The sequence below is a fragment of the Helicoverpa zea genome, chromosome 27, assembly GCF_022581195.2.
Source record: "Helicoverpa zea isolate HzStark_Cry1AcR chromosome 27, ilHelZeax1.1, whole genome shotgun sequence".
Taxonomy (NCBI): domain Eukaryota; kingdom Metazoa; phylum Arthropoda; class Insecta; order Lepidoptera; family Noctuidae; genus Helicoverpa; species Helicoverpa zea.
The window spans coordinates 3,009,163-3,035,913 of record NC_061478.1 but is presented as its reverse complement, the minus strand read 5'-3'; the positions used below and the strand labels follow the sequence as shown (position 1 = coordinate 3,035,913).

Sequence of the window (26,751 nt, the reverse complement as noted above, 5' to 3'; positions counted from 1 at the left end):
CATTGAGTTTAGCGACACTATTGGCCAGTATTAACCAGTTACTGGTAGTCTCTGATAGCCTATCAGCCATCTATCTGACAGATAAACCTTAACTTTTTTGTTTCACAGGTCTCGGACAGCAGAAATTGTAAGCAGCTCACCTGGCAGATGGCACTAACTATCAGATAACTAACTGACACTTTATAGGTGACCAAAATCAACCAATCAGAGGCCACGCGCAATCTAAACACGGTCTTTGTTCGTACTGGCGGTTACGTTCGGAAACTGGATTCAGTTTCAAAACGAAATAGGTGCGAAGGCTAGAGAATTTCAACTACAATAAATTGAAATTACACAAAATTATGTACACCTACAATAATACCTAGCCTTAGGAAAGAAATTAACAAGTTAACTTTTATTACTTTCTTTTAACAAATCGCTAAAGTCTAACTAAATAAAAATTAATTTAAAAAAAAGTCGGGCTGTTGACGTTTCACGCGACTTTTTCGCGCGATTTTTTTGTCGCCCAGACTTTATGAAAAAAGGAAATACATATAATATTATTTTATACATACAAACGATATGTAGAGGTTTAATAGAAAATAGGATATTCCAAATGGCATTTCTAACTAATACACTTTTTAGTCATATATATTTTTTATATTTACCTTACAAGATAAGTGGCGGTAGAAAAACTAAGTTTCTTTCAATACCATGAAAATTATACACAGCGAATTCACATTATTTTGCCCTATGATAATATTTAAAGCATGTATTAAGCTTTATATAACACTTTATAATATTTTATAAGACAGCCAAAGGGTAAAGGGGACCAATAAGAACATGATACTAATTTGAATATTTCTTGTACAAAATGTATTTCTCCTTATATTTCACACTAAATGCAAGACAACACAAACTTAAAAACTATTCGTTGAATTTACAGTATTACCATCCATTTCGAAAATTACCTAAGTCGCACGAAAAAGTCGCAGCGACTAATCGCCAGTGTGCAACAACCCTAAATGATACTATTTTAAAAATTCACAATTGTCTAACTAACGAAACCTTAAACTAACTTTTCGATACCTATACATCGTTTTTGCTTTAATTTTTAATTAATATTTTGCAATTCATTCGTCCAATCACTCAACGCTACGTCATAATATTTTTGTTTTGTATTTTTTTATTTTTTAACACCTATAGTTCGGCCATTCAGAGAATGCGTTCCTGACACGTCGCGATTGAACTGACGACGTAACTACATTCATTGATTATTGATATAATAATGTTGTTTTAATGCTCCTCAATTGTTAAAACGGTAAACAACCAGCAAAAATATTTTTATCGTAACTGCAACGCCATTGCAAAGTTACGTCGTCAGTTCAATCGCGACGTGTCAGGAACGCATTCTCTGAATGGCCGAACTATAATCAGAATTATTCATAAGAATCGTCATTTACATAATGTAAGCTTTTGTATCGTAGAGCATCGACATCTATAATATAATAATTTATCGACACTTCAACAATGCGGGAAGCAGTGACATTGACAGATGACAGGTGACGTCATCGATGCTTGTCTCTGGTAAGTTCCATTTTCAAATCCGCCGATGTCACTGCTTCCCCATCGTACGATTAGTCTTGGGCCAGCCAGAAATAGGAAAAATACTATAAAAATCTAGACAGGCCCTAATACCTACAAAATATACACTTACATATAAAATTATCTTTAAAAAAAAATCTCACCATTTTACAGACAACAGTCACTTGCGGCAGCCAACCGGAAAGTTACTGTTTTTTGTCAGTTTTATTTTTCATTTACATATTTTTTTATTTGTGTAACCACCGGTTGGCTGTCGGTTTAATGTCGAAAACTGTTAAATCAGTGTCGTATTACGCTGATAATAATTTCAAGTATTTTATGTTCAACAGCAGTATGTTTAAAGAAATAAAATCGAAAAAAATAAATGAAAAATCCTTCCCATTTTAACGATATCTGTCATTATTTTTTGTACAAAATCACTTCTTAAAAAAAGAAAAAATATTACCGGTTAAATACGACACTGAAATAAATGATATTTCAAGCCCATTCATCCCAGCAGGGTGGGTATCGGCGTCAGATGCCGTTTTATTAGTACAGCTAGCAACCCCGCACCTAAAACCCGCCATTTTTTTATTCTAGCAACACAATTTTGGCTCCCAAGAAAATCAATCAGTCTGTTAAACACACGCAATTTATTTACAAAGTGCTTTATTTTTTTTAATTTACAAGTGACCAGTGACAGGAACACCACAGTTTAAATACATTGTAAACGGCTGTGAAGCTACGTACTACGTTCGTAACAATGTTACTCACACACGCATGTGCTCGATGCACGACACTCAGTACTGACAAGCACTGGTAGAGCCGGTTAAAAGCTCGTCGATGCACATGCGTGTGTGAGTGACATTTTCACGAACGCTAAAAGTTAGCTTCACAACTGTAGTACACGTTTATTCTGTGGTAACGTCAAACATTCGAATTTAAAACAAAATTGAGCCAAAATCGCGCGCTCAAAAAACAAAAGAAGAGAAAAAATCAGTTAAACAGTGAAAAAAAAGGTTTTAAACTGTAGTTACACTACACTACTGAGGTCCGATAGTTGTTTTCTTGAGGAACGTCGACACACGCAGCGCTGGCGGGGTTGTGACGTCACTTGTGACCGTTCCCCAGCGATTGTTCGACGACCTGCAAACCGTACGACGATTTGAGCGCACAGCCGTGTGTCGTCGTTTCCCAATGAGGCTGCAAGGGCTACGCACAGCGATGGGACTGTATTAACATTAAAACTTAAAATAACTTTAAACCAAATTGGTTGTACCAAAAAAAAAGCTAAGAAAGATAAATGATAAAAAGAGAGAGAAAATCCCACCGCTGCGTGCTCTATTTACACATTTACATCTCGGGTTTTTAAATGAATTTTGATTTAAAATTCATTTACTAAACCGAATTGTTATGTGCCTCCCGCCACCAGGGTTTTTAAAAAAGCGAGGGTTCCCAGCGAATAATGTGCGTTTGCAACCCAGAATGGACTTTTTTAATAAAAAAATTGTACGCAATTTCTTTGTTAAAAAAGTCCCGAGCCCCAGGAGTCACGATATACACAGCTGCGCGCAAGCTATCATTTAGCTGTTACATTTAAACATCGAATGGTTTTCAACTAATTTTATTGTACTATAAAGAAATAAACTGAAAATCGTTTGCGCAACAATGCGCAAATGTTGCGCAATGGTGATAATTTTTTGCGCAATAGTCAGACTTATCCCATTATAGTACGTGACAAAAATAGTTGAAAACAAAAATCAAAATGGCCGTCAGACATTGTCAAATGATGTTCAGTCTTTCGGCTGGAAAAGACAACAACCACAGAAATGTCATCATCTATAAAAAAAAAGTTACACAGAGAATTACTCAAGACATTTCATTCACATGGTAAAAAAATGTACACAAAATGAACACATCTCTAATTTCACTATTAAAAAAGAACAGTAGAAACCAAAAAAATGTCACGTCCAAAAAAAATAACAGAAATTAGAGACTATTATTGATAAAAAAAGCAAAAAAAGAAACAAAGGAAATTATATTTTTATTATAAAAATAGTAAAACAAAATATAACAGCTAAATAATAAATGAAACGGTGCTTTTTGACAGATCAGTGAAATGTTGACGCCGTTCTTTTTTGTCATCGCCCTTGCGTCCAAAGGTTGAAACAATTAAATGTCTTGCTGTAGATTTCTATAACCTATCGTCTGTTAACCTATCTGTCTGAGATATACATTTGAAATTTTGGTATGTATATGGAGAGCTAATATCAAAATGCAATCTCAAATCGGCAACAGACAGATAAGTTATAGAAATCGATCGATTTTACACTCGAGCAATGACAAAAACATGGCGTCGATGTCCAAGCCACATCGTCATGCATATAACAATTAATTTTGTTTTTATATCATATTTAAAAACATTAGTCTCTACATCCGGATAGCACATAATTTTTTTTGTAGGAATATTTCGATTTCGAATTAACAAGTACCTATCCAGAGGTAGCGAATCTCGTGTAATTATATTTTAATGTTGATATTTTGTTAAGGCTCAAGTAAAGTCAGAATCATCATGATATGCTTGTCAGAAAGAACAACGAAATAAAAACCTATTCAATATAATAACAAGAAAAAAAAAAGTTAGTAAAAAAGTGTGTATTTTATAAATTACAAGAAAAAAAAATGAGAATGAAAAATACACGCGGTCCAATCGAAAGAGGTCCTTCTTTTTTTAAGGTCGGTTGAAAACCAGATAGGAAAAGGAAAGTTATTCAGAACAAGTTTTTTTTGCGTTGTCCCTTCCACGGCCAAAAACAGTTTATAAATTGTACTGTTTTGTTTCGATTATTTATTGATACTGGTGAAATCTTATGTTAGGATGACACCTTCACCATTTCAATGCAAACAAGAATAAAATAATCTATTCATCCGTACTTTTCTTTAAAAAATACAAAGAATGTTCACAAAAGCCTTTTCAAATAAAATTGCAACATACATCGTCAACTATGTTTTTTTTTTTTATAAAAGTTAAAATTGTGTACTGGTATTTTAAAATTTTAAATAAAATGCAAAACTCGTCAAATTACGAAATCATACTTTTTAATTAAATAAAATCGTTTTGAAAACATAATAAATTCGTTAGATTCAACTTATGCAAACAGTTATGCTATTTCACAATTATATTTATGAAATTCGTAAAGTATGGTAATCTCAGTATTTCTATGTTAAGACATAATTCGACACATTGCATAAATATAAAAAAAAAAAACATTTGCATTGATTTTCTGTGAATTCAGAACTTTTTGCTTGATTTAAAATAATTTTGTATTTATTGGTGTTGAATTACGGCTGAACTTTTGATATAAAAGTTAACAAAATCAATATAAAAATAAATCAATATGTACCGTCACTATTATATGTCAATTTTGTCTAATTAGATTAGAAAAAAAATATTTTAATAAAAAAAAATAATAAAAAACACCATGTACTTATAATATTGCCAATATTCACATAAATTGCACGCCTAATGTAATAAAACGATTATAATCAACAAAATGCAATTCGAATTTTCTAGAAAATAAAATATATAAAAAATGAACTACTGAATTAGCCTCTAAAAACTTAAAAATAGTGATAATGTGAGGATTTTTTTATATATTTTAGTTTCTTGAAAATTCGAAAAAATATTGACACATATTTTTTTGAGAAAATCATAACTAATATTTTTTATATAACTAAAATAAACTATGAACATACAAAAATTAAGGTAGATATTTCTTGTCATAATTAAATATCATGAACAAGTAATTAAGTACTCTCGTTTTGGAAAATATAAAAAAAAACTATTCCTATTTTAGCAAAATGGTAACAACAATGGCACCATAATCAGATGTTTCGTATTTTTATTTTAAACACTTAAAAAACTATGTAATATACAATTGTTTTCATAGATAGTAGAAGAGTTGGTTTAAAAAAAAAGTTTTAATAGTTTTTATCAAAGACTGCCATAGGAGCTTTTTTAAAAATAATTGACAAAAGGTTTTTTTTTTCTTTTTTTTTAATAATAAATCTAAGAAAACATTTGTATAAAAATAGCAATTCCATAATACTATTTCGCTTCGAAATAAAAAGCTTAAGTTTTAAGGAACATTAAGGATAAACCCTGTAATATTTTTTTTTTTTACTTTTTGATCATTTTTGAGCAAGCATTTATTTTTATTTACATTTTTTACAACTTAAAATTAGAAAATATTAATTAACAAGTCAACTTTAAGCTTAACGAAAATCGATTTTAACTAAAAACATAATTAAAGCTGAAATGGTAATGTGTTCAGATAGTCGCTTACTTATATATTTTCGAGTCAGCAACTTTGTAAACCACTTAATGAATAACAGTAATAAAATAAATATATTTTAAGAAAACTATACTCTCAAGAAAAAATAACCATAATAAAATTTTTTTTAGAGCAATAGAAATCTATAGAAATAAATAGTAATTATCAAATTAAAATTGAAGTCCGTTTTTGGAATGCTACATTAGAAAAATCACTTTAACATTACGTACATACATATTGTATATATTTTAAGTCTTAAGATTAAATAAAAATATCACAAAATGTGATGTATCTACTATAAGAGTCAAAAATTGTAAATATATTTATTATGAGTAGTATATGGTATATATTTTATAAATATATTAGCTGTCAAACTGTTTAGGGTGACCGGGAATTAGTGACCGACACTTGAATATGTTATTGTACTCATAATTTCAAACAACTTTTCCAATATTTTTTTTATTATTTTGTGATAAAACTTATGACTATATACAAAACTTTCTTTGGAAAAGTTGGTAATAATCATGGGTAAAATTAAAATAACGTGTCTAAGTATCGGCCACTATTTACCAGTCAACCCATATATTATAGCAATAAACTATATTTCTATAAAACAGTGGTAAACATTTACAGTACAGATAAGTTTTTTATAATATAATTTGTCAAACATTTTTAGAAGAACAAGTTTTTTTTTTGGATATGTCCTTTAAAAAATTGGTATGAATATTAATTTGAATTATATTTTAAGATAAATAGTACTAGAATTACGCTAATATAAAGCGTACCTTAAAACGGTTTTAGTTAGAATATAATATAAAATCTTAGTTAGTTAGAATATAAAATCAACATCTGTCTAGCCTTTTCCCAACTATGTTGGGGTCGGCTTCCAGTCTAGCCGGATGCAGCGAAGTACCAGTGTTTTACAAGGGGCGGCTGCCTATCTGACCTCCTCAACCCAGTTACCCGGGCAACCCAGTACCCCTTGGTAAAACTGCTTGTCAGACTTACTGGCTTCCGACTGCCGAAGATGTTCAATGACAGAATATAATATATATAATATTTAATTGTATTTTTTAGGTAATATTTTGTTCTCCTAAAAACGCTTGACAGTGTAAATATATATTTTTAAGCGCCCTGTAAAAGTGGTACAGTCCTATATAATTTGTACATAAGCTACAAAAGCTCGACAACATTGTATACATAGTTTTTGCCATTTTATTATATTGTAAATAGTTTTATAAATTCTAGTAGCTATTTTGGCAAATATGTTCCTTCTTTTTTGACAAACACTGTAACCATAGCTTTGACCAAACGTTTTCCAATATTTAAATGATTTTTTTCTTAAAATTCAGGTATTAAAAACTATATTTTGTATGTCTCTTTGTCTCAAAAACGAACACCTAAACAGCTGCACTATTTTTAATATTGTTATATTTTTTTACCTTAGCTATGGTCACAGTAGTTTCAAAACGTAAATATTCTCAATAGCATAAGTTGAATATGAAAAAACATTCAATATAAACATCTCTCAGTACTTCTATAAAAGCTACCATTTAGTAGAATTACTATATACTATACACAGTCTCATATTAGACCGACAATATCTTAAATCTACCAATCTTCCCATAGTAAAAACACAACATTTGAAACACCATGCGAATACAACAATATGTATGGAAAATTCAACCTTGCATCTGAAAATTTATCGTCAGATATGTTACGAAACTACCACAATATAGAAAAATACAGTATTTTGTGTATATTTAAAGTGTTTTTTTTCTCCATTAATAAGAACTATTTTCTTTTGATTTTGTTGTAGCTTTAATATCTTTTTAAAATAAAAACCAGTAGTGTCCCAACAAATCTGACTACAAACACAGCTCAACACATATAAACAGTCAAAATATTTTAACTATATAGCAATGACTACTTAAAGGTACTAGTTTGTGGCACTATTCTGGGGGCGGTGGCGGCACGGGCGGGGGCGGCATGGCGGGCAGGGGCGGCTGCGCGGCCGGGGGCTGGGGGCCCGGGGGCCTGGGACCCGGGACCCGGGGGCCCGGCACGCAGGCCCCTGGGTACATGAACCCTTCCATGCCGTAGTAATAGCCGTCCATACCGATGCCGTAATACAGCGGCGGGGGCGGTTGTACCATATAGTAAGGTAAGGGTTGTCTGTAAGGGACGGGAACATTCCAGTTGCCTACCTTAGGGTGGTGGGGAGCTCCGTTGTGCCGCGCCAGCTTGTGCGGCGGGGCGGGCGGCTCCTGCGCCGCGCTGCGCTTCCTGTTGGACGCGTCGAGCACGTCGCGGGATATCTTGATCTTCAGGCTCGACGGCTGCGGCTGCGGCGGCAGTGGCGGCGCCGCCAACCTATCCTTAGGAATCTTAATCTTAAGACCGGGACTAGTCGACAACTTCTCTTTAGGTATCGTTATCCTCAGAGCCCCGTCCTGCTGCGGCGGTTCTACCGGCTGAGGGGGCGGACTCTCTTTCCTCTTCTCTTTGTCCTTTTTGTGTTTCTTTCTCTCTTCCTTCGATTTGTCCCGGTCTTTGTGTTTGTGTTTGTCTTTTTTCTTCTTTTCCTTCTTATGCCTGTGTTCGGGCACTTCTTCTACGGGGGGAGGGGGTTCGACAGCCGCCGGGGCAGGCAGGACGGGCGCGGGAGGGGGCTCCGCGGGCGGCTCGCGCTTCACCTCGGGAGACTTGCGTTCTGTCGCCACCGTTATAGGCGCTGGTTTGGCTAAACTTTCCTTCAGTAAATTCGATACTAGTGTAGGATCAGTTTCGATGCCGTTAACAGGCCTAGTGGGCAGCTCAGGTTTCCGTTCAGGAGCCCTGGTTTTGATCGCCGTGCCCCTCTGCGAGTCGCGTATAACATTCTCGTACCCGGGTGTGTCCTCAATCTTTTTGACGACGGGCACTAGCTCTGGCTCGGAACTGGACGAAGGCAGCCGTTGTCTCGGCTGCTTCGGCATTTCTTTAGAGGGAGGAGAGGAGAATGGGGACAGTATTGCCGGCGGTTGCATTTCTCTGATGGCCGCCGTGGGGTCCGGCCGCTTTCTGTGCGGGCTGGGCGGCCTCTGCTCTTGTGTTTGTACAGGGGGCTGAGGTACTTGCGGCGCGGGGGGCGGGGTGGGCCTGACCTCGGGCTTAGGTCGGTGCGGGGGCGGCTGCTGGGGCTGCGGCCTCCTGGGAGCCGCCGCAGCCGCCGCGGTGGGAGTGGTCGCATTCTCAGGCGAGAATAACGAAGGTGGCCTCGTTCTTTGAGGAACCACTTCGGGTTGAGATGTGGGGGGCGGATGAGTAGGTGCTGGCGTGGTGGTAGTGGATGTTGATGGACCGGGGATGGGCGGCCTGTGATGCCTGTGGTCGTGAGGCGGTTTGGGATGGTGGGACTTGTGTGGGGGCCAGGGATGGTGCTGTTTATGGTGACCGTGTTGACTGGAAGGTCTCTGGTGGTGGGGAGGGGCCTGAGCGTTGGGCCTGGGCTGCGGGGCGCCGGGCCTGGCTTGCTGCTGCTGTTGCATGGCCTGTTGCCGCCTCTCCCTCTCCTCCCGCCTCTCTCGTTCTTCCCTCTCTCCCCGTTGTCTGTATAGGTTGTAGTCTATCTTCTGTGGTTGTGGTTGGGGTGGGGCGGCTGTAGTGGCTGGCACATAGCCACCCGGGACAGGTTGGCGTCGCCTCTCCCGTTCATATTCTGTGACAAAATGAAATATAACAATTAATATTTACTCAAAAAATTGCCCGCATCTAGACAAACGTGCCATTCATTAGTTTTGAATATCTATATAAAAATTAACAATTCTCAAAGAAAAGAAAATTAATCTTTAATTGTATTCAAGAAGTCCTTGCGAGTCCTTGAGAGTTCAGAACATTTATTTAACGAACAGCAACAGCCTTAGATAAATACCTTAAACTAACATATATCTAAATGTTATATAAAATTACTATAAATTATGAAAGTAATACAAACCTTTGTCGAAGGATTTGTCGATCTCATCGGCACTGGACGGCGGGTGCTTCTTGTCGAAAGGCGAGTTGGCGACGCCTGAGCCCGATGCGTTTGGCAACGAGTGTGGAGAACTGCCATCCGCTGTGAGAATAAATAAAAGTCATTATTAAACTGTCGAATTTAGAGTATTTTATACAGGCACATTATCGGCATTTAGTGTCTGACATTTCATAAAGACCTGCAAAAAAAACTTATGACATGTTTTGTGGAGAAAATCGTTGTATTGTTTTTTTAGATATGCATCATACTAAAAGGTACTGGCATGTTCTTCATTAATTTTTTTTTTTTAGTTAAATCAGTGCTAAGAAATTAGCAAAATTTTATAAATAAGCATAACACAGCTATGGGGAACTTAGCAAATATTACAAAAAAACACTAGGTAGCTGTTTCCCTTGGTTTCACCCGGGACCCGTGGTAAGTTCTGCCCATTCTAGGATAAAACACAGCCTATGTTACTCGGGAAGAGTAGCTTTCCAACAGTGAATGAATTTCTGTTCAGTAGTTTTGGAGCCAAACAAACAAAATATTTCCTCCTTAGCATTAGTTACCACGGCCCTAGTACGAAAAGGGCTTCATAAGAAACATAGTGAGTTTTAGTCAGTAAGAGTCTGACACTCCCTCATGCTGCACCCAGAGCGGGAGGGGTCATTTAATGATTTCTCACCAAAATAAAAGATATATCAAAGGAGGCAACTCACCAGCTTTAACATTCATCATCTTCCTCTTCAGCCTCGAGGGGCACTTCTCGAAGATGAGCAGGAACTCGGCCGTCAACTTCTCCAGTAGGTCCGTGGTCACCGACCGGTCTACGTAGGAGAACCAATGACGACCCTCGTTCGACTGCGGTATCTGAGCATAGCGTCGTGGGTTTAGACTGTAGTTTCAGGTAAAAGAAGTTTTATGTACTAGATTTTGGCTGGGAATTCGTCAGCGTCCCACGCAAATACGGTCGACACCAGGACATAAAGACTATCTCCAGGGAACCACTTATGAACTGCAGAATAGATCGGGAGAGCACCCGTGGCCCTTGTCTAAAAGGATTCCTAAAGAAACAAAGGTGGGTTTTTGACATTGAAAGTAAAGATCGGTCATTTGATGACCTATCTCTGTGGTTAATTTCATCTCAATCGGTTCAACGGTGGCATGAAAACTTAAGAAACAAACTTTACTTTCGCATTTATGTAAATAAGGATACTTTTCCAAAATTAGGCATTGACGCCTTGCGTTTCAGCCGTAATTTTGTGTTCATACATACTGAATTTTGACTACCGTCAAGTAACTAAGTACCCAACTTCGGACCACATATCCGTACTAGCATTAAGAATTTATTAACAAATCACCATCAATATTCGCGATAACTACACACAACTTTTAAAGGTTCTACTCACCGCCCAATTACTCCATTTCGATGCCAAATGTATGCAGAAACAGGCGACCACCGTAGGCCTATACTGAAGGCACATAGTAGTCAAGTGTAGACTGTTCGACGCCATGAAATACGAAGTCTGTGCTAGGTCCTTCGGGGCTGCGGATGAAGATATTGCTAATGATAATAAAGATAACAATGTTATTATAGACCTTATTTCTTGGGCTTTATGTGTTAAAATTGCAAAGAATAGTTGGTAATATAGACGAAAATTATCTGATGTATTTGGTAGAATTTCTAATAACAAAAAAAATTAGCTCGAGCTGGGGTTTGAATTCAAGATTCTATGAGAGCAATCACTTAGGCTCAATTCACAGCGCCGCGAAATGGAATGGAAACTACTTTTTGCACTAAAATTAATTATTCAAAAAAATTTAACTTTATGTCTCGGAGTTATCTAATTTGTATGTTATACATATACAATTCACATAAACTTGCAAAAATTCGCTTCCATTCAGCTGCGGTGAACATTGTTTCAAATATTAACTGAATGAAGTATGTCGTTCGTATTATAAAGATGATTATTACTTAAATAGTTTGACAAAAACTGTATCATATACTTTCAAATAAAGCCCAAGGAACAAGGTGATTATTGCTTAATATTAAGAATACAATTAAATCAAGCTTTTTAATGGGAGTTTAGGGAATAAAGCGGTTTGCTAGATAATTGGAACCTTGTTTTTGGCGTAGACTAAATTGATATTCGCTTGACACAGCGGTGTGTAATAAAACATATCAACATTATGGGTGATTTTGATTACAATAAAAATAGGATTGACCGTTTGTTGACCAAATATTTGAATAATTGTTAGTTAAAGAGACATAAGAGGTTGCAAGCAACTATTTTAGTAAGTTGTTGTACCAAATGTGTACCGTATAATTATTTTCATTTCATTTTATTTCAACTTCAATTCACTAAAGCTTTTTTACCGATGATAAAGAAGTCTCTCAGATTTGTCGCGAAGGTGCATTTTTGACTGAAAACTAGAGAATTAAACACCAGTTTGGTTCCATACACCTTCCCTTCAGTTCTTATCAATGTCAATTAACCAAACAAATAAAATAACCTTTTTACTTCTCATGCTTTTAGCATAGTTCGCCAAGGAACTTACAATTTTCGAACAAACTTCAAGCGTTCCAAAGGGCAATATCTCACTATCAACACAAAACATTCAAGGTCAATCCTATTTTTAATATTTTCTCATAACTACGCTAAGAATCGTCTCTCATTTTATCACTGGTTTTTGCAGGAAACGGCGCCAGTTAACACCTTCTTAATTGGCAGAATGTCAACAGTTTTAGGCGCACAAGTTGCAAATTTTCCTTTGAAAATGTTTATTTTGTTTTTGGCGTATGGTTTTAGGGATTTTCTTACGATCACAAATTCATCATCATCATTTCGGCCATAGGACGTCCACTACTGAACATAGGCCCTCATTGCTTTCCAAGAAAACGGATAAGTTCATTGAAATCGTAATAACAGCCATATATCACACAAAAATCAAAGATGAATAAAAAAAACTTCACTTTAACTCGTTACTCTTTACTGTGCGTCCCTTTATATTTTTATTGCAATAGCTTTACCTAAGTCCAAAATTCATATAAAAATATTATCTGTTAAATATTAGCTGAATTGTCAAAAATTTCGTAGTAAATAAATACGTATAAATAGTTCTAAATGAGTGACGACACTTCAAAAGCTAATTCTTTACTCTGAGGTAACAAATTCACGTAAAATTCTAGACTAAAATGGGCGGCAGATTACATGGCAGTGCGAACGCAATCATGAAGTATGGTGACCATAATATACGACAAAACATGGACGTGATTAGGAATGACACACAAACGCAAATTCTTTGTTTTATAACATACCTGATGTATATTTTCTTATGTAGTAGTGTGTATACATTGCCTGTTGAATCGCGGCTTATTTTTTTGCCTCCGGACAAGTTCGGTGCGGCTAACGGGACGGTCCCGGTTTTGTTTCGTTTTTTGTACAACGTGTGGCTTCCATACTTTGTGAGTTAATAATTTTATTTTTAAATGTAGTGTAGTGTAAAATTTTCGTTTGGATATTTTGTAAGAGGGTATAGAATTTAATTTAAAAATTGAACAGAGTGAGAAAATAGTAGTTATGTTTAAATATTTTTTGTGGCTTGGAATGATTTAAAGTTTTTTTTGTTGTTGTATCAGAAGGTGTAATTTTAGTGTATTAAGAAAAGAGTGTTAGAAGAAATTTTGAACAGAAGAAAGGGAAAATTAATAATAATGTATTTTTTCCTGAAAAATATTTTATTTTCTTTTGTCTTTTTACATATTTTTTTATATCGCATTTTACTTTTTACAATCAAAATCATCAAGGAATGGAAGTCAAACGTTGCATTTGCAAGATAAATAATAATAATACATCATGCCATATGTAATTGTTTTTTTTATACAAATTATGCCTAATATAGAACGTTCTTAAAAGATCACCTCAAAGAATAGTTACACGGATGCGATCCTGTTTTTACAATAACACATTATTTCACAATATTACACAACTATGTTTAATATTGGCGAAATTATGCAAATAGACAAAAGTACATCCGTGAACCAATTTTCGAGAGTGCAACTGTCACTGTGCTTTTCAAGCTTACAATAAAATTACATAAATTACTGCCTCATCAAAACAATTACATAACAAGCATAAAAAAATAAACATATAAATGCATAAACAAAAAAAACCGCTAACAAAACAAAACCCCGGTCCGAACCGAACCACGGCCGCTTCAAAACCGAACCATCCACGACTAAGTCGCAATCGCAAGTCGCAAGTCGTCCGACCCGCGTCGGTCGCACGTCACGTCACCGGACACAATGTTAGGACGCATGTCTCACCTTTGACAAGGTGACATGTGCGAACAACGTGCGTGTGGGGATGGTCGATAGCAACATCGAACCCTAAGGTCTGTAGGAGGACATTCTCGTTGAATACAAGGTCCTGCGCCTGGAAAAGGAAAAGTTTCGTGTTAGGAGATTTTGTGGTCACCCTATTAATTTTACATAAAAAAAATAACTAAATTAGGACAAACCAAAATATTACAGGCCTTTTACCTAATCCGTGTCAAATATTTCAGACATAAATGATCAACAGTCTATTAATATTGTTTTTTTTTTGGCATTTAAATACTAAAAAGACAAAAGTACTGGTTTTAGACCGCTTGCTTAGGTAGATTTGATTTTTTTTACAAAATATTCAAAGATTGCATACTTTACACCGTCCATAGTCTCTAATATGAAATCTTTAATGCGAAAGTAACTCTAGTCTATCCCGCTTACACAACAAACTACTGAAACGGTTTAAATGAATTTCGGCACTCAGATAGGCTAACCCAGTCTAAGAAAGGCCATTTTATCCGGCTGCGGCGAGTAGTTCCCTTGGTTCACAGGTGTAACCGCGGGGAACAGCTATACCTACCTACATATATATATATATATATATAACCTACATTGACGTCACAACTTCATGCCTACAGTACATTAAATCGATTGTAAAATAACACCGATCGGACCATTACAACCTAAGTACGGATAGACACGAACGCGACATTGTATAACACGGGCTTCCCATATGACGCGTATAAAAACTTTCAGAAGTACTAGTTGACACGCAATGGTCTAGATTTTCGCGTTTCTAGCAATTTGGGGTGGTTAGGTCATCATTTTTAGGGAATTGTAGACATGTAATATTCGTAAGAAGAAATGGTATTGTTGCAGAGCAATATAAAAGCGCTAGAGACCTCTATGTATAGCGGGGCCCAGCAGGGATAAGGCCTGCCGGGGCTGCGGGATTGTTCGAAAGAGATACCGCGGCCCTGGTACATAAAAGGCCTACGACGGAACACGACAGTTTTTAGTAAGTAAGAGTCTAACACTCCCTCACCGCTGCTAACCCACAGCGGGAGGGGTCTTTGATGATTTTGGCGTCGTTAAAAAAAATACCTCTATGTATCACCGCTTGGCGCTGAAGGATTATTTTTATTGGTCTTTAGAGACAGAATTCGGAGTGCGAGAGATTTCTGTTCACGCATGCTGTAATTGTTTCATTTGTCAATATGAACTGTATGCGGATAGTAAGATGTTTGTATTGAAAAAGATGGACTGAGCAAAGGTGGTCCGACCGACAACGGGCATGCTTTAAAACAACCGATCAATCTCATTGGTTGTAAAGCTGAATCCGGTAACTCCCCGCATATAACGTCTTAAGTACTGATATATATGGGCTGCGGGATGGTCGAAAGAGATACAGCGGCCCTGATACATAAAAGGCCTACGACGGAACACGACGGGTTTTAGACAGTAAGAGCCTGACACTCCCTCACCGCTGCTAACCCACAGCGGGAGGGGCCATTTGATGATTTTGACGTCGTTGAAAAAAAAAGGCCCTATGTATATATATTTATGTATATCTACCAGTTTTTACAAATTTCGCAACCTAATATTCTAATGGTTACTTTTCTAGGAAAAAATCGACCTTACTTCACTACATTCAAATGACTCACACCCGTAGGCCGTACACCTTTTACCCGACTGTTACGCACAAAAAAAAGCTATTTAACATAAAAAAATTCAAAACCAATCACCTGTTCTTGGTACTGTTCAGGCGACAGGGCGGTGATACTTTCACCTCGGTGGAGGCACACGTGTGCCACTTTTATTACATATTCTAATTTCCTTGGCTGTTCCTCCACCTGAAAATAAATGGTAAATTATTAGTATCAGATATTTATTTGTTGGTCACATTTCCTTCATTAATTCTAGTTTTATAAGATTACAGCATTTTTACAGCGAACCGCTGGGGCTTCGCACGGGATAACAGTATATCCCAACTATATAATGGATGTTATTATACATATAAACCTTCCTCTTTAATTACTCTATCCATTTAAAAAAAAACCGAAGAAAGAAGATTTAAAACGAACAACGGGACATAGGGACAGAAAAAGCGACTTTGTTTTATACTATGTAGTAATGATGTGAGTTCCGTTGTCTTAGTTCATACATTAGAACTTTGCAGAAGATTGACAGAAAAAAGGTTATGTTTGACCAAACATTGCCACTAATTTGAACGATTGATATTTTGAGAATTTCATCCCAAAACGGTCCACTGGGTCCTTAACAAAAGTGTCAAAAACCAGTGGTTGAAAATGGTGACAAAACACTTGCAAACTATTGAATAAACTACCTGATTTTAGACAAGTGATCCCAGTGAAACTGGTATAAGCCTACAAAAGATGAATAGCAAACGCACCCTTCGCACACATAATATGTGGATCATTTTGAAACATTTCAAAAGGCACTTGTTACTTAAGGGACCAAATACCTGCGGACTTCATGAATTTCAAGCAAAAAATAAAACTGTCGAATGCGTATTTTTGTACAATGCACATTCCATATCAGGTAGACCCATCGATCGACAGGTACATTATTTTATTTCTTTTCGCAACTTTCTGGGACTGTACTTGCCCAAAATATTTCCTTACGAGCGGTTGTCGTGGTGAGGGATGAAAACACTGCTACAAAGAGTGTGTGAAGTATGAATGTGGATGGATAGGGAGAAGAAAACGAACGAAAAGTGAGATGGAGTGTCTAAGAGAAGACGTGAATAAGAAGTGAGTTAATGTTAGTATGAGAGGAATGGAAGCGTAAGACATATTGCCTAATAAATTAGTTGGGAACAGGGCAGGAAGAAGAGGGGCTGCGGGATTGTTCGAAAGAGTTACCTCGGCCCTGGTACATAAAAGGCCTACGACGGAACACGACGGTTTTTAGTCAGTAAGAGTCTGACACTCCCTCGCCGCTGCTAACCCACAGCGGGAGGGATCATTTGATGATTTTTGAAGTCGTTAAAAAAAAAAAGAGGGCAGGAAGAAGAAGCACGAATTATTTTCAAATAATAAACGTAAGACATATAAATGGGCCAGTCAGGCAGACAAGTCTGTTGAATCAAGGTCAAACGCGACATTGATTAATGTACCAAACAATGTAGTTGGTATTATTCGCGATTTTTGCTGTTTTTGTAGGTCAGAGACCTTGAAGTGTGGGTGAATATTGTAAGTAGTGATTAGTTCGGTAGAACTCCAGTTATTTCCGTGTTTACTGGATATATTCTTGTTATGTCATGTGAAATGTAAATTAAAAACATTTCTCAAGAAAGTGGCCAACAAAATGGTTGATACCACTCGAAGCAATAAAGAATATAACTTTTTTTTTTCATATCTAAAGGAATCCAAAATAGTTTGCAAGCGTAAAGTTTTTTTGCCGGTCTGGTGATTTTTGGCACAGTTGCTTCATAATGGAAATTACTCGAAGTCTTTATGAGAATTTATTCTAAGAATTCGTTACCTAACTATTAATTGTTGAAAGGAAAGTAAATAATGAAGTCACATCATTATAAAGAAGTGGCTAAACAATATCAAAAAATCATTACTGTTGTATGGACACCCCCATATTAATTTTACTAATTTATTTTGCAAAGTACTCAGTATTCACTATATTTAAGATTTTTTTATCCAATCTTATAATCCGCAAAGCCACTGACAATATTAGCAAGCTTTCGATAGGCAGCAAAAAGCATTCTTACACATTGACCTACTAAACGCCTGATACACTTTCAAAAAAGTTGTGAACTGAATGGCAAACAAATTCACGACTTGATCGCAAGAGTTGATTTCGTTCTAAATACTGTTCGTTATTCATAGTTCAAAGTTCAAATTCTGGGTACTCAATCGTGTAACTTTGGTGCTAAGATTAGACTTCTACATAATGAATAGGCATGCAAATTCCAGACATAGCATTTTTTTCATGCTACAAGATTTTAGTATCGTCCAGGAACATTCATTAAGTCATTGATAAACGCTAGGATTATCATAATGATGAGCTAAGTTTTTCCTGTGTTGGGGTTGGCTTCCGTTTTATCAGGATTCTTGATATCCGAATATGAAGCCAGTTCTTTTGTTTTTCATGGATACTTCGTATGGGATAGTCTTTCGACTCGACAATAAAAAAATAACCAGGCGCATCCTAGACGAACAATTAAATTGCGCAATATTAGACTGTGTAGAGTTAATTGATAATTGTGCCATGATTTTTGGGGATTGGACTTATTAATCTTGGAATATTGCACAACATTATTGTTGGTCCAGAAGCCGTCTGACAGAAAGATAGTGAACCAATAAAATATATAAAAACTACATACCTTCGCAGCGAGGAACAGCGCTGCTGCAGCTATAGCATTCCTGTGGAACTGCGTGAACGAGTGGAAGGCGTAGAACCTGTGCATGTACACTATCGCCGTGTTGATGCATAGTTGAGAGCTGTAGGTGACTGGTTAAAGAAATATTTGCGTTTTGATATAAGAAAAAAAAAATATATAAAAAGTCGCATGTGCAAAAATGTTTAAATCTATGGATTACTAGTCTAAAACTAATCAACCTTGCCATGCCTGTTTTTCGGGTCCCGTGTAAACTACTTTCCGTACCTACCCAGGTAAAATACAGGCTGTCACCAATCGGTTCAATAGTTTTGATTACATTATTTAGCCTTTAGATTACAAGGAAACAGAACTATGTCTCTTATTTTAATATCATTACTATAGGTTGTTTGTCCTATTCTAGGACAACTTAAAGATATGAGGACAAAAACTGACCTCAAAACACTCAAGTTTTGAGCATGTTATTTACCTGATAGTACACAGGAAAAATATAACCAAGAAACAACCAATCAGGTAGAGAGTTTCGCAAAACCGTTAATCATTCCTCGGAATTCGGACTCGTTAATGTTTTATCAGGGAAAAAAACCGGTTCCACCAGGATTGAATACATGGAAAAAAACCCAACCCGAATATGGGATGCGTGATGCTAATTTCAAAGTTTATGCACGTTGGGCTATAAAAATTGAACGTGCTTAGGCTTACCCAAACACATTCCTAGATACCAAAGTTATAAGTACCCAGATGCACCATTGAGACCGAAGCCTGCCCCCGTGTCGACGGCGCGCGTTGTTCCACGCGCTCCTCAAAGAGATGTCAGCAACCCCAGCGGGGCCCAGTAGGGCCATGGCCTGCCGGGGCTGCGGGTTGTTCGAAAGAGATACCGCGGCCCTGGTACATAAAAGGCCTACGACGGAACACGACGGTTTTTAGTCAATAAGAGTCTGACACTCCCTCATCGCTGCTAACCCACAGCGACAGGGGTCATTTGATGATTTTTAACGTCGCTAAAAAAAAAAAAAAAAAAGCCGAAGCCTGCCGGGGCTGCGGGATTGTTCAAAAGAGTTACCGCGGCCCTGGTACATGAAGGGCTCCAGAAGGAACATGGTACGTTTTAGTCAGTAAGTCTGACACTCACTCACGCTGCACCCACACTGGAAGGGGTAATTTTGTAATTTTCTAACAAAGAAAGGTACCTAGATGTCGCTGTATGTATAAAGTGTGTTGAGCGAGACGGTATTATAATCAGCGATTATAAAATTCTCAGTTATGGAATGTTCGTAATAAAGCGTAAAACTCAAGGTCACTGATTGTTCGCTAGGTATTTCATACTTTACGATTTTATAAGCACGTTGTATTTATTACTATTACTAATGGCGTATTAGACGATTGTCGAGTACGGCGGCTGTTCTCATACAAGGACATATAGTGCACAAGCATTTGCGTAGACACAGGTGCACTCTCTGTTCCTTCCCGGATAAGAAGTAGACTATAAACGGGCTTTCTAACACTGAAAGATTGTCTCTAATCAGACCAATAGTTCGTGCCTGGGATTAACGCCTTCAAGCAAACAAATTCTTCAGCTTTATAATAATATTACTTATAGATATATTACTACATTCTATCTTAGAAAATACACGTGTAAAGCCAAGATTTTCTTAGATAAGTTTCCATGCACGTGGCAGTTACTTAGTTTCATCTCAGTAATTACATAAAGAGTATAATTAAACAATAAAATTATCGCTGTCGACGGCAGATACGAACCGTACGAATGTCAAGGCAGTGAGTAACCTCTGTGCTAAAAGACAATGACCTTATTACCATATTTAGAAAAAATTAAAATACGCGGGAAATGGAAAAATATGGTTCTATTGAAGTTATGAGTCATGTTAATTCAGCAACTTAAAGTAGAATACATGAATTGATTTACAGCCGAAGACTGAAACTATACTCAGCTTATCGATTTCACACTGTCTAACTTCCTAGGACCATATCCAGATGCGGAAAAGAGGCGGGTCAGAGACACAGCTATCATTATACTTTTCTTACACTGTACTTGACAAAGCCACACAATATAATTATGTATCTGTGGCATAAGATGTCATCATGGGTTGCCCGGGTAACTGGGTTGAGGAGGTCAGATAGGCAGTCGCTCCTTGTAAATCACTGGTATTCAGCTGAATCCAGTTAGACTAGAGCTGACCCCAAAATAGTTGGGAAAAAGGCTCGGAGGATGGAATAAGATGTCATCAGTCCAGACATAGTACCAGGTACTTAGATATTTTCATGTCATTGACAATGAAATTTTCTATGTAAAAGTTAAAGAAAATATTCTGCACTCATTAGGCCTAAGAAGCATTTAGGGAACATTCTAGAAAATAGACTATTGTTGTGCTATTGCCTGATGGGAGATAACTTTCACTGAGAGAAAGTTAGTCTAAACCATGTACCTGACTTTCTAAAATGGGGTACAGTTAGGCAATTTATTACAGGGTGGCCTATGAGTATGTAATGTTCAGAAACTATTGTAACTGAAGGTAAAGAACTGATTAAAACAAACAAACTATGATATATATGTAGAAATGTACAATCTCATCAAATACATAACTTCTTCTCCAAAGTTGGCTACAACTTCACAATACTCAAAATGTAAATTGCACATAAGCATGGTGTCCAATGCAAAAGGGCAAAGTTGTTGGATAAGGACTTTATTGTGTGAGCCACCTCATATGCAAAGAATTATTTTTCAAAAATTGAGTAAATTCGCCTGCACATACACAGCATTCAAAAATAGACAGAATAAATATTAAAAAAATATATATTCAGTGTCTATAAATCATGAAAATGCTTATCACATGAAAAATAATCCAACAAAACAAATCATACCAAATAGTTATCGCTGACACCATTCCATGTCATTAATTAACTATTTCAGTCAACTAACAACATAATAAACAGACAAGGAAATAACATATTTCAACAAGAACTATAAACCTACAATGCAACATAGAATAATTAAATACAAGGAAATCTTATGCAATTTGCAGCAAACTTGTTTTTACTGTATGACTCATATTTTTCCTCCTAACTGTTTGTCATGCTACTACATACACACAATGGCTGGATACCTATAACCAATTTATCAGTGTGATTCATACTGTACATACTGTTTTAGTCTGTTATGGAAATATTATTATTTTTTTGCTCATTATCTTTAATATTAATTTGGTATGGTAGTGTTTTGACGATGTTATGAGTAGATTTGGAAATGTTAGTGATAAGATTTTTGTTTTTTTTTGTTTGTCAGGTTTGCGGCGTCAATGAACTTTTCTATTGTTATGAGGTTGTCTAATTAGCCGATGGTCATCAGCAGACCCTGTTACTAACTATGTTGGGGTTGGCTTCCAGTCTAACAAGCTGGGTATCAGTATTTTACATGGAGTACCTGCCTACCAAATTATTTGCCTTTTATAAGGTGGGTTTTCAAACTTGATGGCTTTTAACTACCTGTATTGACAGCCAAAGATATTAAAATACAGATGGAAGTTGTCATGACAAGATGGTCACCTATGCACGGATTAACAGTGCCAAGAGTTGCTTAAACTTATAATCAATCAACCCTTGCTGCTGTTTTTGAAACTGCCTACTTGCAATTGAAGATGCATTATCAGTTTGTACAGTTATTGAAAACAAAGAAAGTATAATTTTCAGCATGATTGCTCAATTTGAGTAAGACAATGCAATCACTATTTCTAGATATCAATTCTGACAGCTTAAGCATATGATATCACGTAATATAATAAACAATATACATGTATATTATTGTTATGTATGTATCCAACACTGTCGCGTGATTTTTATCGATAAAAAGGTCAAGACATTCCGAATTCACGGGAAAGTCCGAAACGTATATTTTCTGGTTTAAATTGTAAAAATAAATAACTTATTCCGTGTTAATTGAGATTCCTTCAACTTTTTGAACGAGAGCTTTTCCGTGTTTAAAGTAACTATTGACGGTAAATATATTGTTTAACTAACCATCTATTTTAGCCCTATAATTTATTAAATTTCGTAAAGGATAGGTCAATAGGAGAGAAACCCCATAATAAATACATGGGGAAACAATATTTTTAACAGTTATGTAGAAATATCCAACTTCATTATAAATACAACTTATACTTAACAAAACCTACTTCGTATTTTCAATTAACTACCTACACACACATCCGGTCCTGCGCGTCTCTCTAGTACTACGTATCTGACCTTTTTGAAGGACTCCACTAAGGTCAGTAGTATGTCCATTAAAGGATCTAGGGCAACTGACCTATCTACTGACACCCGTTTTATTAATGGGCTTTCATTCACTCACATTCAACTTGTTTGTCCTACTAATATTTGTAAACTTGACTGCCTCATTGGTCTAGTGGTCGCAAGCGCGGCTGCTATGCGCGTGGTCTCGGGTTCGATTCCCGGGTCGGGCCGAAATCGCTTTGTGGGTTTTCTTAAACTTTCACAAAGCAGCCCGTAGTCTGGAAGTTGGTGAATAATTCACCCGTGCATCGGAGAGCACGTAAATGTCGGTCCTGCGCCTGATCTCTTTCCGGTCGTGTCGGATTGCCGTCCCATCGGGTTATGAGAGTGAAGGAATAGGGAGTGCACTTGTGTCTGCGCAAATGCTCGTGCACTATAATATGTCCTGCGCAGCTGGCTGATCTCCTTAAGTGAGAGCAGCCGCCGTGGCCGAAAACGACCGTGGACGCCATTTGTAAACAGCCAGTTTGTAAAAAAGTATGTAGGTAAGTTTGTTACTCTTTCATAAAAAAGTAGTGTATTGATTTTGATGAATATGCTTGAACATCTCAAAATCTCTGCATAAGTATAGCCTGAAACTGCCGGGGCTGCGTGTTGTTCGAAAGAGATACCGCGGCCCTGGTACACAAAAGGCCTATGACGGAACACGACAGTTTTTAGTCAGTAAGAGTCTGACACTCCCTCTCTGCTGCTAACCCACAGCGGGAGGGGTCATTTGATGATTTTTGACGTCGTTAAAAAAATAAAAAAAATAAAGTATAGCCTGAAAGTAATTTTATTAAGATTAAATTAATTAATACTTTTTGGTGATAAAAAATTACATTATTCTTTTTTCCTACATAATAATGTGCTTACAACAGAAGCTAACACAATAATCCAAAATAACTTGCAAACATCTCTATTTACCTACTTCATACAAAAACAAACTTTTACATAAGAAATACAAATACACAAACAAATCGACGCGTGAGCAACATAAATGCGTCATTGACTGTGACATGAAGTGCAATAGTACTGTCACAGGCCAGTGACCTCTTTCATTTTCTTATCATTTTAGTTTTTCATCTTAGCCAACCAATATAGCCCAAGTTCATCATAGTGAATGTTTTAAAGAAAACTTATGTTTCTGTTGTCAGTGACATAGGGCCCAAAATGTGAGAAAACCTGTCAAAAACAGACCTTTAGTTGAAATCTGGTAGGCATAGTATAGAGTAGATTGTGTATTGTAAAATTAAGTCATCATAATACTGGTACCATGGTTTTTTCACCATGGTTTTTGGAGAATCTAAAATAATTATCTTTTCAAATGTACACAGGCAATACAAACTACATACACGCAAGAAGTCCCTGTAAATTTTTCTGATTTTTAAACACCACCTTTCTGCTAATTTGATGTCAACTTTTGCCAGCCTACATACAATAAATAATGTACCTACATTTCTGCATACCCATTTATGGAAAACCAATATCATAATATCATACTCATACAAAATACAGAATTATAACACATTTAGTCTCAGTCTGATAAGCAGGCAAATATCAGTATCAAGAAACATTGAATATTTATCAAATCAGATCATCTCGGCTAGTAAATTATCAAATATAATCTTATGCTTGTACATAAGAGATTATTTTTGAACTTGCAATACACAATAATGGATGTATGTAATGAAATTGTTCATGACATGAAATTCAAATAATGTCTTAGAAGAGGACAAGATCTTGTAAATTTTTTCTACCTTTTTTATTGGTTTGCTTGCCCTCAATATTCAAAAACCCTCTAGATAGGAGCCTATAAATGCCTATAAAGCCTTTTTTGATAAATTGGCTGCTTAACACTGAAATATTTTTTAAACAGGACCATTCCTGAGATCAGTGTGATTAAACAAACAAGTTCCTCAGATTTATAATATTTTTCGATACAGGTAGATGTCAAGATAATAATGGAGAGTTCCCTAATTTTAAACTTTTCTAAACAACCCAATGTAAAACAATGGTTCCAAACACTTTGGAACCAACTTTCTCACAATTAAAACACTACATTACCGTGAAAAACTAACAATTTCAATGTAGAACTATTTGGAAGGTCAGTTATTTAATCAATGGGGGTCAAGGTAGCTTGCCTTGGCATTCACAATACAAGGTTTTACAATAATGAGTGGAATGTGGATAAAAAACTACATTTTGTTGAAAAGCTAGCTTATTCTTAGTGGTTTTACCCACTTCTGGTGTAAACTGCTCCCCGTACTTGGATAAAAAGTAGCCTATATGTTATTCTGATGTATAAGCGATGTTACTGCAAATTTTCATCAAAATCTATTTGGTAGTTTTAGTGTGAAAGAGGGATATACTCCTTACATACAAACTTTTACATTTTTTTTATGTAGGATAACAAATTCTTTAAGTTATTTACTTTGGAGACAAATTCTTCAAATTCTTTAGAAAATTTGGTAAGGATGCGATTTTATATGATATCAATATGAATAGTTCTGTTCCACCCCAAAACAGAGTAGAATAAAACCTCTCTGGGACATAAGAGCATTTTTTGAATTACAGAAATGAGAGTTGTCCTAAAATTGGGTATTGCAACATACTGAAGATATAAAGATTGGTTGTGAAGAGAAAGTGACCAACCCAAATTCCTTTTTTAAATCAAGAGTTTCCCAAAAACATGTTTTCAGCCAGCCACTCGTTAAATTTCTTTTTTTTTACATTAAAAGGTTGGTACTTGACTTCATCAGTTCCAAGGCTGAGAATTTGGGAAATAGGACTTAAGTTAGTGTATTTTACAGCCAGTTTTACAGACAGGTCAAAGTTTAGCAGGAAAAACTGTTTTTGAAGTATTTTCGCTGCTTGTGTTAACAATATAGCCGATGTTTTGTATTCAGGGTTTTACCCAAAGAACATGACTATGTTTCGAGATAAAACTTAGCTTGATGGCTGTAGATGCAAGATTTCTGCTACATGTTTTGATATCAAGATAAGGCAAATACGTCAATTTTCGAACAAAAGTACAGAAGAAATTACGTTTGTTATCTATGTTTATAACGTGCATGTACCAGGAAAACATGATAAGGTGAAGATCACGAACGATTTACGTAGAATTGCGCGCCACGCGCGTGTTGTATGTAAAAATCGTTTGTATCGAGTAAATTTAGCTCGGGCAAGCAGGTCGATCACTCACGGAGGCCCTACGTCATCCGCGCAAGCGTCCCGTAGCTTCACAGCTGTAAGATCAGTGACCTCGAGAAAAAACCACGCTATCATGCGTGACCCTAACCTAAATACAAACATTTCGTACATTTCAGGTCCTTTCATACATATTATAACTGTCTTACCTCTAGAAAACGGTCCGTTACTCACTGTCACGCGGGAAATCCCACACTACCGAGCGAAAGTGGCCACAGTGACGCCGCGGGCCAGCCGAAGTTTCGTCATCATTTCACTATATTTCACCGTCACAACACACTTTATACACTTCTTTATGCATCTAAATGCATGCTAGCGATGGTTACGCAAGTAAAAACACATTTCGTTGGCGTGTTATACGCACTATAAGCACATGACTCGACAAAAACATTGAACTGAAAACACCACATTTTGAAAAAGGATACACTTGAAGCCTCTGTCCCATATCCTGTATTAAATTCGCGGCCTGCTGCCGATATGCTAATTCTTTATCTGCATCTAAACCGCATTTTCTGCTTGGAGAACTCAGTAATTGTTCTTTTGTAAAATACCATTTTTCTTGCCCTCCAGCCATTGAACGGATGTTCCGACTGCCCGCGAGAAAGCACGACGGAGAGCAGAGCTCCGTCTAAGTGCGTGAGTGGGAAAGAGATAGCGCTAT

At 36.5% G+C, this 26,751-nt stretch overlaps 1 protein-coding gene across 4 annotated transcripts; it reads right to left on the bottom strand.

Moving 5' to 3' along the window:
- Window positions 1-1,641: 1,641 nt before the first annotated feature.
- Window positions 1,642-26,672, bottom strand: LOC124643285 (cyclin-T-like). Of its 4 annotated transcripts, XM_047182204.1 has the most exons (9): window positions 26,516-26,664; window positions 18,579-18,696; window positions 15,964-16,071; window positions 14,219-14,327; window positions 11,301-11,455; window positions 10,611-10,761; window positions 9,874-9,993; window positions 8,105-9,597; window positions 1,642-2,709 (listed from the first exon to the last, which is right to left on the bottom strand). In XM_047182204.1, the coding sequence occupies exons 1-9, from the start codon at window positions 26,662-26,664 to the stop codon at window positions 2,674-2,676; spliced, it is 2,439 nt and encodes an 812-aa protein (XP_047038160.1). In that variant the 3' UTR covers window positions 1,642-2,673. The 4 variants fall into 4 exon arrangements, with proteins under 4 accessions (XP_047038160.1, XP_047038161.1, XP_047038158.1 ...); XM_047182205.1 differs by lacking the exon at window positions 1,642-2,709 and having other exon boundaries at window positions 4,641-9,597; window positions 11,301-11,437; window positions 13,211-14,327; window positions 26,516-26,672; XM_047182202.1 differs by lacking the exon at window positions 1,642-2,709 and having other exon boundaries at window positions 4,641-9,597.
- Window positions 26,673-26,751: the final 79 nt, after the last annotated feature.